Source organism: Phasianus colchicus, chromosome 29 (assembly GCF_987193195.1).
Source record: "Phasianus colchicus chromosome 29, bPhaCol1.hap1.1, whole genome shotgun sequence".
In the NCBI taxonomy this organism is placed as follows: domain Eukaryota; kingdom Metazoa; phylum Chordata; class Aves; order Galliformes; family Phasianidae; genus Phasianus; species Phasianus colchicus.
In genome coordinates this window covers 2,169,666-2,182,247 of record NC_143464.1, presented here as the reverse complement: position 1 = coordinate 2,182,247, position 12,582 = coordinate 2,169,666, and the positions used below count along the sequence as shown (strand labels likewise).

The 12,582-nt window shown below is 49.5% G+C and overlaps 1 protein-coding gene across 1 annotated transcript; it reads left to right on the top strand.

Annotated features, from left to right (window-relative positions):
• The first annotated feature begins 8,081 nt into the window (after positions 1-8,081).
• Positions 8,082-9,041, top strand: LOC149914552 (olfactory receptor 14J1-like). Its single transcript, XM_090126637.1, has one exon. The coding sequence runs from the start codon at positions 8,082-8,084 to the stop codon at positions 9,039-9,041; it is 960 nt and encodes a 319-aa protein (XP_089982763.1).
• The last annotated feature ends 3,541 nt before the right edge of the window (positions 9,042-12,582 follow it).

The window sequence follows — 12,582 nt, the reverse complement described above, 5'->3', positions numbered from 1 at the left end:
CTGCAGTACTTCTGGGCACCAGGACCTGTTCAAGGAGGATAAAAGTCAAGGACAAGTCTTTCCATGTGGGCTGTGTTCATTCATCTCCATGATGTGATCTACATTTCATGAGGTCAAATTTGCCATGAGGGTCTCTGCACTTTTAATCTCAATGAAGCAGACTTGTCCCTATGGTTACATGGAACCATGGTGATGGTGTGGAGTCAAACTTTACTTTCAGAATGTATCAGATAAAATCACTTCTAATGCAGAAGTGCTGGTTGGCATCTGAATGTTAATGCCAAAAATATGTGGATAAAAAATAGAAGTTCTAGGGATCACTTTTTCCTACAAATTCTCATCCTGCTCACCATGCCTAAGGAGTGATTGCTGAAGTCTGAACAGCTGTAAGACCTGAGAGGCAAAGGGATTCACTGCTGCTTAGTGCAGGGCAAGGGGAGCTGACTGGGTTTCTTTCCAATTGCTCTGAGCTTGACTACTTAGCAGACGCAAGACGATTGCATTCCCATAAAGTTCTGAAGTCAGACCCAGCTCAGAAAACAGGAGTCCTCGGCCCATCACTGTGTATTCACCCTTTCTCAATGTACTTCAGCAGTGCCTCATCACCACACATCTTGCAAATGACCCCTAACCCTGATTTCACCAACCCCACAGCATTTGCATATTGCACCTCTCTGCTTCTTCCCTGCACTTTGATCGCCTGACTAGGGGAAATATTTGCATCCTGAAGGTCAGCTCACGGCTCTGAAGGCCACCTCAGCGAGATGTGTCCAACTGATGGCATCTCATTAAGGGAAAGCCAGCTCCTTCCCAGCCTCACAGACTGCATTGCCCACAGCCCCAGGCAGTGGCTCTCAGCCCCTGTGCACTGCAGAGGGTGATGGACACGTGCCTGGGGAGATGCTGCTCTGCTCTGCTGGAGCTCTGCCTGCACAGGAGCTGCTTCAAGCATCAGAACCCAAGGCCATGTGGGCAGAGGCTTTTCTAGATGGGAGCTTGCTCAGAGGAAGGTCCCTGCATTATAGGGGGTAATTCCCTGATCATATCTCTGTGGTCTGCAGATTTTTATCCTGGGGGCTGTTTTCCTGTCATTTCCCAGACTGAGCATACAGACACCAGCCCAAATCTCTGCATTCCTATTTGCTGTCCAGAACCCACTCCGTCTTCAGATTCATTTTTTCAAGTGAAAAAGGAACCTAAGAGAGCTCCCATGGCTTTACTGAAAGAATATATACGTTAGAGGAAAGCAGAGAGGTAAAATGCACTTAAGGGTTCTCTCTTGATGTGTCCTCAGGGCTGAGCTCTGGCACTGCAGCAGGGAAGCCCTCAGCTGGAACAGCTCTTACTCCATGATAAAGAAACACAGAGTGTATGCAGCCTGATCTGCACTGGGATGTGCCAGATTTGGTGATCCCTGTTGGAAAAGTGTTTGCATTACCTATAGTGAGAGACTTACCTTGTCAGTGGTTGAAAGGAATGCTCCTGCAGTGAGGTCGCAGCCCGCTCACACCCCACACATCCTGTAATCCCTCTCTCCTTTCTCTTCCATCTTCATGTCACCTGCAGAATGTGCCCCTAGTACTGATGCACAGTACACGGGAGCTGCTCTTAGTCAGAGCTGTGTCTCTGCAGCACTGCCCACTTGTAGGAGCTCCCTGTGTCCCAGGGGCCCAGCCCAGCTCATCAGCAGAGGATTTCATTTCTATCCTCCCAAACATCTCCCATGCGATGTCCCTGGGTCTCCGTGGCCAAAAGCTCCTGAAAGACAACAGTGTCATGATTGTACTCTGAAATATGCTGCATTAACCACCAAATGTCCAGTGGACAGTGACTAATTCCAGACATACGGTTAGTCCTATCAGAAAGTGTTGCTGTACAAAAAAGATCACACAGGCAAGGACAGGGAGGGGTAGACTTGCCCTGGGCAGGGCAGTGATCCTGCTGAGGCTGTGCTGGCATCTCATCCCTGGATGGAAACCCTATGGCGGAAATGGGTTTGGGATTTCTCTGGTTCAGTTCAGATGTGCACAAGGAGTTGCCTGCATGTGAGCTCCTGCTCTGAGTCCTTGGTCTTCCAGTGGAGAGTCAGTTGCTCACACACAGACCCTGGGTGATGACCAAGGTGCCTGGGGTGCTCCTGGATGTGTGCTACCAGTTCCCTGGGCTGTCCAGCACACTCACATGCAGCTGCAAATGCAGCTCAGGGCCTTCAGGAAAGCCATGCCCAGGAGTGTCCATGCTGCTTGGACAACTTGGCGCCCCACAGTGGGTCCCATGATTATGTGCCACCTTCATAGATACCATGGATGCACTGAATCCAATAATGCCTCCTGAACAGGATGTTTTCTTATGTGGTTTTACACGAATGAGAACACCAATATGTGCTGGGCTAGAAAGCTTTGTACACTTGCAGGTCTGAGTTCTTGCTTGGATCACAGGGACGTGGTTTAATGGCTTCCACAACTGGACTGTAGCACAAGTCTTTATGATAGATGGATGAGGAGACAAGGAAGGGCAACTGCTCTCTGTGGGAGTGCACTGAGCTCTTCCTGGGGATGGCAGAGCAGCCAGGTCAGAGTGAATGGCAGTGGCAAACCGAGGAGACCAACAGTGTCTGCTCCTGGCTTCCTGATCAGGAAGAGCAAGTGGAAGGTGCCCTCTGCAGACAGATGGGAGCCTGATGTTGTCAGGCCCTTGTCCCCTTTGGGGGCCTTTTTCACTCCAGTATCTGCTGCAGGGACGGCACAGCAGGGCATACAAGATCCAGGATATCCTTGGACAGCGCAGCTGACAGTTTCTTCGCCAAACCTCAGAGGAACCAAAGAGGAGAGGTGCTCTGCTGCATCTCATACTCACCGGCAAGGAGGGGCTGGTGGAGAAGTTGAAGGTCAAAGTGAACCTGGTCTGCAGTGGCCATGGGATGGTGGAGCTGAGGAGTCTGAAGGGAGGGCAAAAGTCAACCTCACACCTTTGGGTTTCAGGAGAGCACACCTTGGCTTCTTCAAGTGTCTGTGGTGTACGGTACAGAAAGAAAGCAGATATAGGAATTGGAAACAAGAAGTGGTCAGCTGGGAGCAATGCAGAGTGTTTGTCCTAGTGCACCTGCTGAGATTAGTTTAGAAAGTCTAAAGCTCACACAGAATTGAACCTGCCCAGACATATCAAAGACAGAAGGGCTTTCAGAAATTTATACACAGCAAAAGGAAAGCTAGGGTGAATGTGAGCTCACAGTGAAATGGGGCATGCTACCTGGCATGAAGGGCGTGAAGCGTCCTGTGCTGCATGTGACCTTCTAAAACAAGGTCTGAGAACGTGAGAAGATCTCAGTACCACAGTGTGACCCAGATAGTGGGAACACTGAGAGCTGCCATGGACAATTCTCGGCAGGGAAATTCTGGGGAGCGCCAGGCTCTGTTCAAAACACAGATGGATTTTCTTTTATTTTTGAAGCGGTAAGTCTGAAAGATGTTCATGTCAATAAAACTGAAGCAATTGAACTGAATTGAATGGATTGAAGACCAAGACAGAAATCAGTGAAAATGAGTTAACACACCTCTCAAGTTCTGAAATACTCATGAGATCTGTTTTTTTTTTTTAAGTTGAAAATTCAAGTCTTTCAGGGGATTTTGTGTCCTTTCTATCTTATTCCAAAAAGAACAACATTTTGCAGAACTGTGTTAGCAGGAAACACAAGCCTTCAAGTACAGGGACACAGACTGTGTTTCATTGTTCATCATGGATGAATTCTGCCAATGGGAGTTGGTGCAAATGAGGTTTAACACCGAGTGGAGGAATGCAGAGAAGTGTGATGTGAGAAAAACTGATGCAAGTCCCATGGGGCTAATGGGAGTAGAAATGGGGTGGAGTAGCTGGGGAGGACATTTGTCCACACAGTGATGGGGCAAAGCTCATTAGGGGACATCCTGGGTCAATATAATTTACAAAGTGCTGCTGCAACTTCTTGTTTAAACCCAACTATAAATAAATAAATAAATAGTCTTCATAAATGCCCATCATTGTCTTCCTCTTTAAGCACTTTCGAGATACCTCTCCAGTTTGCTGTACAAGTTCTGAACACCTGAAGAAGATGACAGGAAGGCACAAGGCACAGGAGGGATCTTCAGGTTGTAATGGGCCCCAGGGGGCATTTGCTGCTGAGTCCATCAACCTCCAGTGCACAGAGAAGATTGCAAGAAGTGCTCAAGAAGCCAAAATCAGAAGGAACAGTGAAGTTTCCTGGAGTATTAATGGGCCCCACTGAGGGCCATGGACAAGCAAGCTTCCCCAGGGACTTGTTAGAGCAGATAATTGGAAGCCATGATTGCAGGCAGACCAAGGCACTGGGATGGTGGCTGTGATGCTGAGCAAAGCCTCCTTTGTCTTCTGAAGCAGAAAGGCCAAGGCCTGATGCCCAGAGCCTTGGCAGGGAGATCGTGTCCCTCGTGCTGGCTCAGGGCCCTTCCTGGGGCAGTGGGATGGAGGTTTGTCTGATGTCAAATGAAAGACCAGGGCACAGCAGCTGCCAGACTCTGCATGGGGTGCAAGGATGCCGTGAGGCCAAGTCCCATGTGGGCAGTGTGTCTCATGCCAGGATGAGGCATGTGAGAAGGGCCCAATCTGAACAAGTAGTCAATCCCAATGAAACTTTGAACTTCAGGTCTCTTAGTTCTGGTGCCCTCCTTTGGACTGTCTCCTATAGTCTTATGTCCTTTTTGTTCTGCAGTGCCCAGCAGTGCACCCAGTGCTCCAAGTGAGGCTGCAGCAGTGCAGAGCAGAGCAGAGTGGGACAATCCCTCCCTTCACCGAGCTGGCAATGCCATGCTCAATGCACTGAGGGGACAGTTGGCCTTCCTGGCTGCCTGGGCACACTGCTGACTCACGTTCCATTTGATGTTGACCAGGACCCCCAATCCCTTTCATTGGGACTGCTCTCCAGTGTCCCTTATCCTGTCAGTGTGTATGTCCAGGGTTGCCCCCACCCAGGTGCAGAATCAGGCACTTGTTCTTGTTATACTTCATGTGCTACTTATGTTTGCCCAGTTCTCTTACTTGTCCACATCGCTTTGAAAGTCTTCTCTAACCTCAGTAGAGGAAACAGATGATACTCATCTTGGTATCATCAGCAAATGTACTCAAAACATCTTCTAGTCCTGCATGCAAATAATTGATGCAAACATTATAGAGAAGTGGCCCTCAAATGGAGCCCTGGGGAACCCTGCTAGTGAACATCCACCAGCCTGATGGAACCCCATTTAATGTAACCCTTTAGAGCCAGGCACATCGGCCAACTGCTCACCCATCACATTATGTTTCTGTCTAGCCCAGTGCAGGAAAATTGGTCCAGAAGAATTTTCTAAGTAACAGTATCAATAGCTCCGGTGAAATCCTCAAGGATAACCTCAACTGGCTTCCCTTGGTCAACTAGATGTGTGACCTTGTCATAAAAGGACATTAAGTTTAATAAGAACTTCCTCTCATGAACTTGTGTTGGCTGTGACCAAAGACAGAATTGTCCTTCAGGTGTTTCTCAGGAACTACCAGCATCATTTTTTCCATAATTTTAACAGGTACTCAAGTGAAACAGACAGTTCTGTAATTGCCTTTGTCCTCTTTCTTGCTCTTGCTTAAAACTGGTACAGTGTTTGCCAGTTTCCTGTCAACTGGTAAGTGTCATGACCCCATACTTCTACAGATGCCATTCAATTGAGAGCCCAGAGCAAACTGATAAGGTGTCACCAGTGAAAGAATGTAGATGTGTCATAGCTTTGTAATGCCTTCAACTCCAGAGTATGCCACAGATGGAGCAGAGAGGAAGATCTGGCTCTTGTGATCTGAGCTCATCCATTTGGGCAGCAGAATGACACAACATGCTCCATGGGGACAGGTGCAGAAGGCACAGAGCGTGCCCCAAGCACAGGGCTGTGGTGGCATTTAGGATGGCCACGAATACCTCCCTTCTGGCCCTCAGCTGATGCTCAGGAAGGAGCTGTCTGTCTCACAGATTTTCCACCACAGTTTACAAGCACGAGCACACAGCTAGGATCACCCCAGGCACCTTGGTCATCCCTGAGTGTGTGTGTGTGAGCAGTGCAGTCCCTGGTGAATACAGAGCAAGGATTCAGATGAGGGGCTCACACGCAGACACCTCACTGTGCACACCTGAACTCAGCTAAGAGGACTTCTGGCTCCCATGATCCTGTGAGGAACAGAATCCCATTTCAGCCCCAGGGTTTGCATCTGAAGATGAAATGCCTAAACTTAGTGTTAGGGTGAGATGGCCTGATAGAAACAGGACAAGGGGAAATAGCTTTAAATTTAAAAGGGGACTGAGGTTAGATGTTAAGAAGACATTTTTTTACACATGGGCACTGGAAAATGTTGCCAAAAGAAGCTGTGGATGACCCATCTTTGGAGGCATTCAAGGTCAGAATGGATGAGATTCTGGGCAGCCTGATCTGGTGTTTGGCAACTCTGGCCATGGCTAGGGACCAGAACTGGGTGATCTTCAAAGTCCCCTCCAGCCAAAACTTTTCTATGGTTCTGTAATGTTACGACTGCATTTACAAGTCATGAATGGAGCATTTCCAGATTTGCCATTTGTTTCTCTCATGATAAAATTTCTTCTTGTAGGAACAACTGTGCTTTCGGAATCCAGTGGATGTGTTGATTAATTGAGCTGACTTTGAAGTACATTCTGTAGCTATGACCCTACTGCGTAGCAGGAGCTCTCAGTTCAGGAGGGCCATGGATACCTCCAGGGAGAGAAGGAAATCACATTCTCTGCTGCTGAGCTGGGTTGGGCTCCTGGGACACAGGGAGCTTATAGAAGTGGGCAGCACAGCAGAGAGACAGCTGTGCCCAGGAGCAGCTCCTGTGCAGCACACAGCAGTGCTGGGAGCATGATCTGAAGGTGACTGGGACAGAAGGAAAGAGCTTACAGGCTGTGAGGTACGTTTGCAGGCTGTGAGATCACTGAAGGAGCATTGCTCACAACCCTTGACAAGGTAATTTCTCATTGCAGGCAATGTTGTGGCTTTTTCTGCGGGGATCACTATGCTGGTGACATCCCATTGCAGATCAGGCTGCAAACTCTGTTTCTTTATCATGGAAAAAGACCTGCTCCAGCTGAGGGCTTCTGTGCTGCAGCATCAGAGCACAGCCCTGAGGGCTGCGTGTCCCAGGACGGCTGCAGGTCGTCCCTGGGTGCCCAGGGCTGTCCTGCAGAGCAGGTCCCTGCTGAGCCCCAGGGGCTGTGTGCCGGGCCAGGGACTCTGCCGCCTGCCAGGCTCAGCACTCAGCACTCAGCACTCAGCACTCAGCACTCAGCTCTCAGCCTGCCCGGGGAGCTGCCCAGGGCACTGCGGGGAGACCTGTGGGGGAAGGAGCCCCCCGGCAGGGCAGGGCAGGGCAGGGGCCCTCTGCTGCCACAGCTGCTGCCTGGGCAGGGGGATCACAGCTACACTGCACTGTAGGCTGTTTCCAAAGGCACTTTGCAAGCGGAAAGATAAGACAGGGATTTTCCATTTTCTGTACATAGGAAAGGGGAAGTGTTTTAGACAGAAATCTGAAAGGAGCTGTGGAATATGAGCACTGAGAATCCTGAATTGTACATTTCTCATTCTGCTGTTATATGAATCATGTCCTCAAGTGCTTTCAGTTTCTCCTCTCCCAAAGGACAGCACCAGCTGAAATTATCGTAATTCTCTGCAGACGGGAACAATGCACTTTGTCTGCAAACAGGCAGCTTTCTCTAAGAGAACTTTGAATGCACAAAAGTTGACATGGGAACTCTGTGTGCAGACAGGTAAAGACATGAGACATGGAAATGGCTTGTAAGAGTAAAATATCCAGGCAGCTGAGATATGATCAGAGAATGAGAGGAAATAAGAGCCCCATAAACTTCTACTTATTAAGGTACGGTGAAGCTCATTAATATAAACTCCCGTAATGGACTTAAATGAACATTATCCATAGACATAGAAAAACTTCTGTATAGCAGTGGGAAGAGTGTTTGTGCGAATGGTCTTGACTCATCATTATCTTCTGCACTCTGCACAGGACTCCATGCCCAGGAACTGCAGATGCCCAACAGCAGCTCCATCAGCGAGTTCCTCCTGCTGGCGTTGGCAGACACGCGGCAGCTGCAGCTCCTGCACTTCTGGCTCTTGCTGGGCATCTACCTGGCTGCCCTCCTGGGCAACGGCCTCATCAGCACAGCCGTAGCCTGCCACCACCGCCTGCACACCCCCATGTACTTCTTCCTCCTCAACCTCGCCCTCCTCGACCTGGGCTGCATCTCCACCACTCTCCCCAAAGCCATGGCCAATGCCCTCTGGGACACCAGGCACATCTCCTATGCAGGATGTGCTGCACAGGTCTTTTGCTTTTTTTTCTTCATCTCAGCAGAGTATTGCATTCTCACCATCATGTCCTATGACCGCTACGTTGCCATCTGCAAGCCCCTGCACTACGGGACCTTGATGGACAGCAGAGCTTGTGCCACCATGGCAGCAGCTGCCTGGGGCACTGGGGTTCTCAATGCTCTGCTGCACACTGCCAATACATTTTCACTGCCTCTCTGCCAAGGCAATGCCATCAATCAGTTCTTCTGTGAAGTCCCCCAGATCCTCAAGCTCTCCTGCTCACACTCCTACCTCAGGGAAGTTGGACTTATTATGTGTAGTGTCCTTGTCTTATTTGGATGTTTTGTTTTCATTGTTGTGTCCTATGTGCAGATCTTCAGGGCTGTGCTGAGGATGCCTTCTGAGCAGGGACGGCACAAAGCCTTCTCCACGTGCCTCCCTCACCTGGCCGTGGTCTCCCTCTTTGTCAGCACAGGCATGGTTGCCTACCTGAAGCTCCCCTCCATCTCCTCCCCATCCCTGGACCTGGTGGTGTCATTTCTGTACTCGGTGGTGCCTCCAGCAGTGAACCCCCTCATTTACAGCATGAGGAACCAGGAGCTCAAGGATGCGGTGAGGAAAATGATGCCCTGGTCACATTTCAGCAGGGATAAACTTCACATCTGTCTCAACAAGTGACTCAGTCTGTACAATAACAAATTTATGTTCCTTACTGATTATAATATTTATTTATGTTTATCACTTCATTTTTCTTTGCTGTTCATATTTATATGTGTGTGTGTAATTATCATTAGTGGTTATCATGGTCCTACACATATGTTTGGCTTCCTTCTACTTGTACTGAGGCATCACCGTGCTCTCTTTCTCCTGGAGCCCATAGGAACTCTGGCTCAGTGCTGACTTTCTCACAGCCTCCATGTTCCACCTCTGTGTCTGCAGGCAAATGAGATGCCAGCAGGCACCGTGGAGCTGATATAGGCTTGATTAGCAAATGGGATCAATGTATTAGCCGGTTGAACAATATATTACTTTAGCAGAAGGAATCAGAGTGTGCTCGTCGTAAAACTTCTGTGTTTAGCTTTGACTGGTGTGTGAACAGCCCTGTTTTTATCAATGATCCTGTTTCACAGAAGCTCTGAAATCACTTTTTTTGCCTCCACCAGGTGCAAGGACTTGTTCTTGGGTTTGATATAACTGTTTGCACTTACACCAGACCAAGATAGAAAGTTGTTGATTGTGGAAAAACAGGCAATAGAAGTTTGCCAAATTGGGGGGAAAGAGCTAAAAGGTGAGCCAGGGTGCACCGTGATGAAGAGGAAGATGAACTAAAGGGGAGGAAGTAGGTGCTGTGAGAAGGAGGACATGTGGTGTCAGGGGCTGTGCTGGGGGCCCATCTCTGTACCACTGCACGCATGCTGCCCCACACAGTGCCTGCACTGAGCTGCCAGGGGCTGCCTGTGGGGCGGTGGGGCCGGGCTGTCCTGCAGAGGGGAAGGCACACGGAGCCTCATGCTGCGGGGCTGGGACCCCAAAATCAGACTGGAACTCAGCGCCCAGCTGCGCTGTGCTCACCTTGCCTGGCTCCCAGGTGCCCCCTGTGCTGCTCTGTCACTGCCCCTCTACAGGACAGGGGAGAGAACACATCTCAGCAATTCCTGGGTTGAGGCACAAAGCGTTTTATTCTTTCTTTGCTTAAAACCCAAAGACAACAAACTGTGTGTGTCAATGGCTACATATCAATGCAGGGTTTTTTGCTGTTGTTGTTTGTTTGTTTTTTTCTGCACACTTGGGATCAGCGATTGAATTCTGCGTCCCTTTCACGTTAATATATTATTTGAAACTGCACCTAACCCACAACACATTTCACTGATATTCTATATAATATAAATTATTTCCAACACATACATCTGCTCACTGTTAGTTAGGATTTCACATCCTCTTCTTCCTTACCTATTTACTCTAATCAAAGTGATATGCCATGTTTCTATTTAATCTTTATTGTCTCATGTCCTGACTTTTTTTCCCTAATATTTAATAATAACTTCCCAAATTACCCCTGTGTACAAGTTGTTATTTCTGTTCTTGTTGTCAGACCCAGTCTGTTGTGTCACTGCAGCTCTGGTAATGATTCCTTTGCTGAACTCCAGACCATTCCAATAGCAGCTCTCTGGGTACTGAAGGGAAGGTTGCTAAGTTACAGAAACACACTTATCTACCAGGTGCCACTTGTAAGCAAAGAATCAATCTAATAAACAATTTCTTCGTGTGTGCTGTAAAAAGATGTGTTTTACTATAACACAGCCTTAGTCCTAGGATCTGCAATGCTTTCTTTAGCTCAATATTACAAGGATCTAAATGAGAAATCAGTATTTTCCCCACAGTTCAATACATGTCCTGGTTCTTTATGGTCAGAATGATAATGTGGATGCTTTGTCAGTACATCAGTTACACAGAGTGGTACAGAAATCTCCCTGGACTTTTGGAAGTCCTTTGGCATGGTCCCACATCACTTCCTTATCTCTGTGGAGAGATGTCTGAGATGGATTTGAAGGGCAGAGTGTTCATTGGATAAGAAATTGGTTGGAAGGTCGCAGCCAAAGGACTGTGGTAAATGGCTCTCTGGGAAATCGGCTCCACCAGGTGGAGGCTGATCACAAGTTATGTCCACAGGGGTCAGCCTTGGGACCAGAGCTGTTCAACGTCTATCATAGGCATGGAGGATGAGACAGAGAGCACCCTCAGCAAGTGTGCTGATGTCACCAAGCTGTGTGGTGCAGTTGGCATGACAGAATGAAGGGGTGCCATCCAGAGGGACCTGGCCAGGCTTGAAAAGTGGGCCCAAAGAAACAGCATGAGGTTCAACAAGATCAAATGCCAGTTTTTGCACTTGTGTCGGGACAATCCCAGGCATGAGGGTTGAATTCCTAGAGAGCAGCCCTGAGGGGAAGGACTTCAAGATGGTAGATGAAAACCTTAACAGGAGCCAGCAGTGTGTGCTTGCAGCCTGAGAGGCCAACTGCACCCTGGGCTGCATCAACAGAGAGGTGGTCATCAGAGCAAGGGAGGGCACTGTCCTTCTCTACTCAGCCCTCAGAAGGCCCCATCTGGAGCATGATGTAAAGCTTTTAGAGATGGTCCAGAGGAAAGCCACGAGGGTGATCAGAGGGCTGGAGGACCTCTCCTGGAAAGACAGGCTGAGGGAGATGGGAGAAGAAACAGCCTGGAGGAGAACACATTGCAGCCTTCCAGTACTCACCGAGAGCTCAGAAAGATCGCTGAGGTTCGCCGCTTCGGAGCTGTTTCAGCCAGAGCCGCAGCGGCTGATCGCGAAGAACACGTGGATCTCGATCGGTTCCCTCTTCCGGGGGTTCCTGACACAACAGAGAAGCCCGGCAGCTCTCGCGAGAGCGGCTGACGCAGCGGGGGCGTTGCCCGGGGAATGCCTAGAAAAAACCTCCGGGACGGAGAGGAGAGGCGTTATCACTGTGAGGTAAGTGGCAGGTGCGGGGTCACCCATTAACAAGCTGGTAAGGGGGCGAGGGCAGAGCCAGCACTATCAGCAGCAGGGTAGGGCTGATCGGTCACACCCTGTTAAGGCTATTCTAGTTGTGCTAATTAGTCTTCTGGTTCTCCATGGCTCCACCCCGGCGGAAGGCTACTGCCTCTAAAAATAATGTGGGGACCCAGACAGAGGCCCCCTGCACATGTAAAAGAAAGACTGCCAAGAAGAATGCAGAGACGCAGACTGAGGTCCCGAAACAACATGCTAGTATGCAGGTCACTGGCTGTGATGAGTGCTAGAGCTTGGCCCTTTGCCTTTGACCACTTTGCCTTGTGGTCAACCTGAAGGAGGAGGTGGAGAGGCTGAGGACCATAAAGGAATGTGAGAGGGAGATTGATTGGTGGTGCCAGTCCCTATCAGCCCCGAGATCTTGGCACACAGCTGAGGCTCTGCGTGGAGCGTGTCACCCCCTGCCGCCTTGCAAACAGGTAGTAGAGGGGAACCGGCAGGTAGACTGTGTTCCTGCTGCAGTGCAAGGCAATTTGAGAGCAGAGCAAGGCAATCTAAAGGAGGAGGAGGAGTGGGAAAGGATACCGGCTCGGCGAAGTGGGCATCCTCCATCCCGACCATCCTCGGCTCCCCAGGTGCCTCTGCAAAATAGGTTTGAGGCCCTGAATCTCGAGGGAGAGGTGAGTGAGGGGGTGGAGAGAGGTCCAC

Bases quoted from the DNA above. Each gene is read 5' to 3' on its own strand.
- LOC149914552 (XM_090126637.1), top strand. From the start codon at position 8,082: ATGCCCAACAGCAGCTCCATCAGCGAGTTCCTCCTGCTGGCGTTGGCA.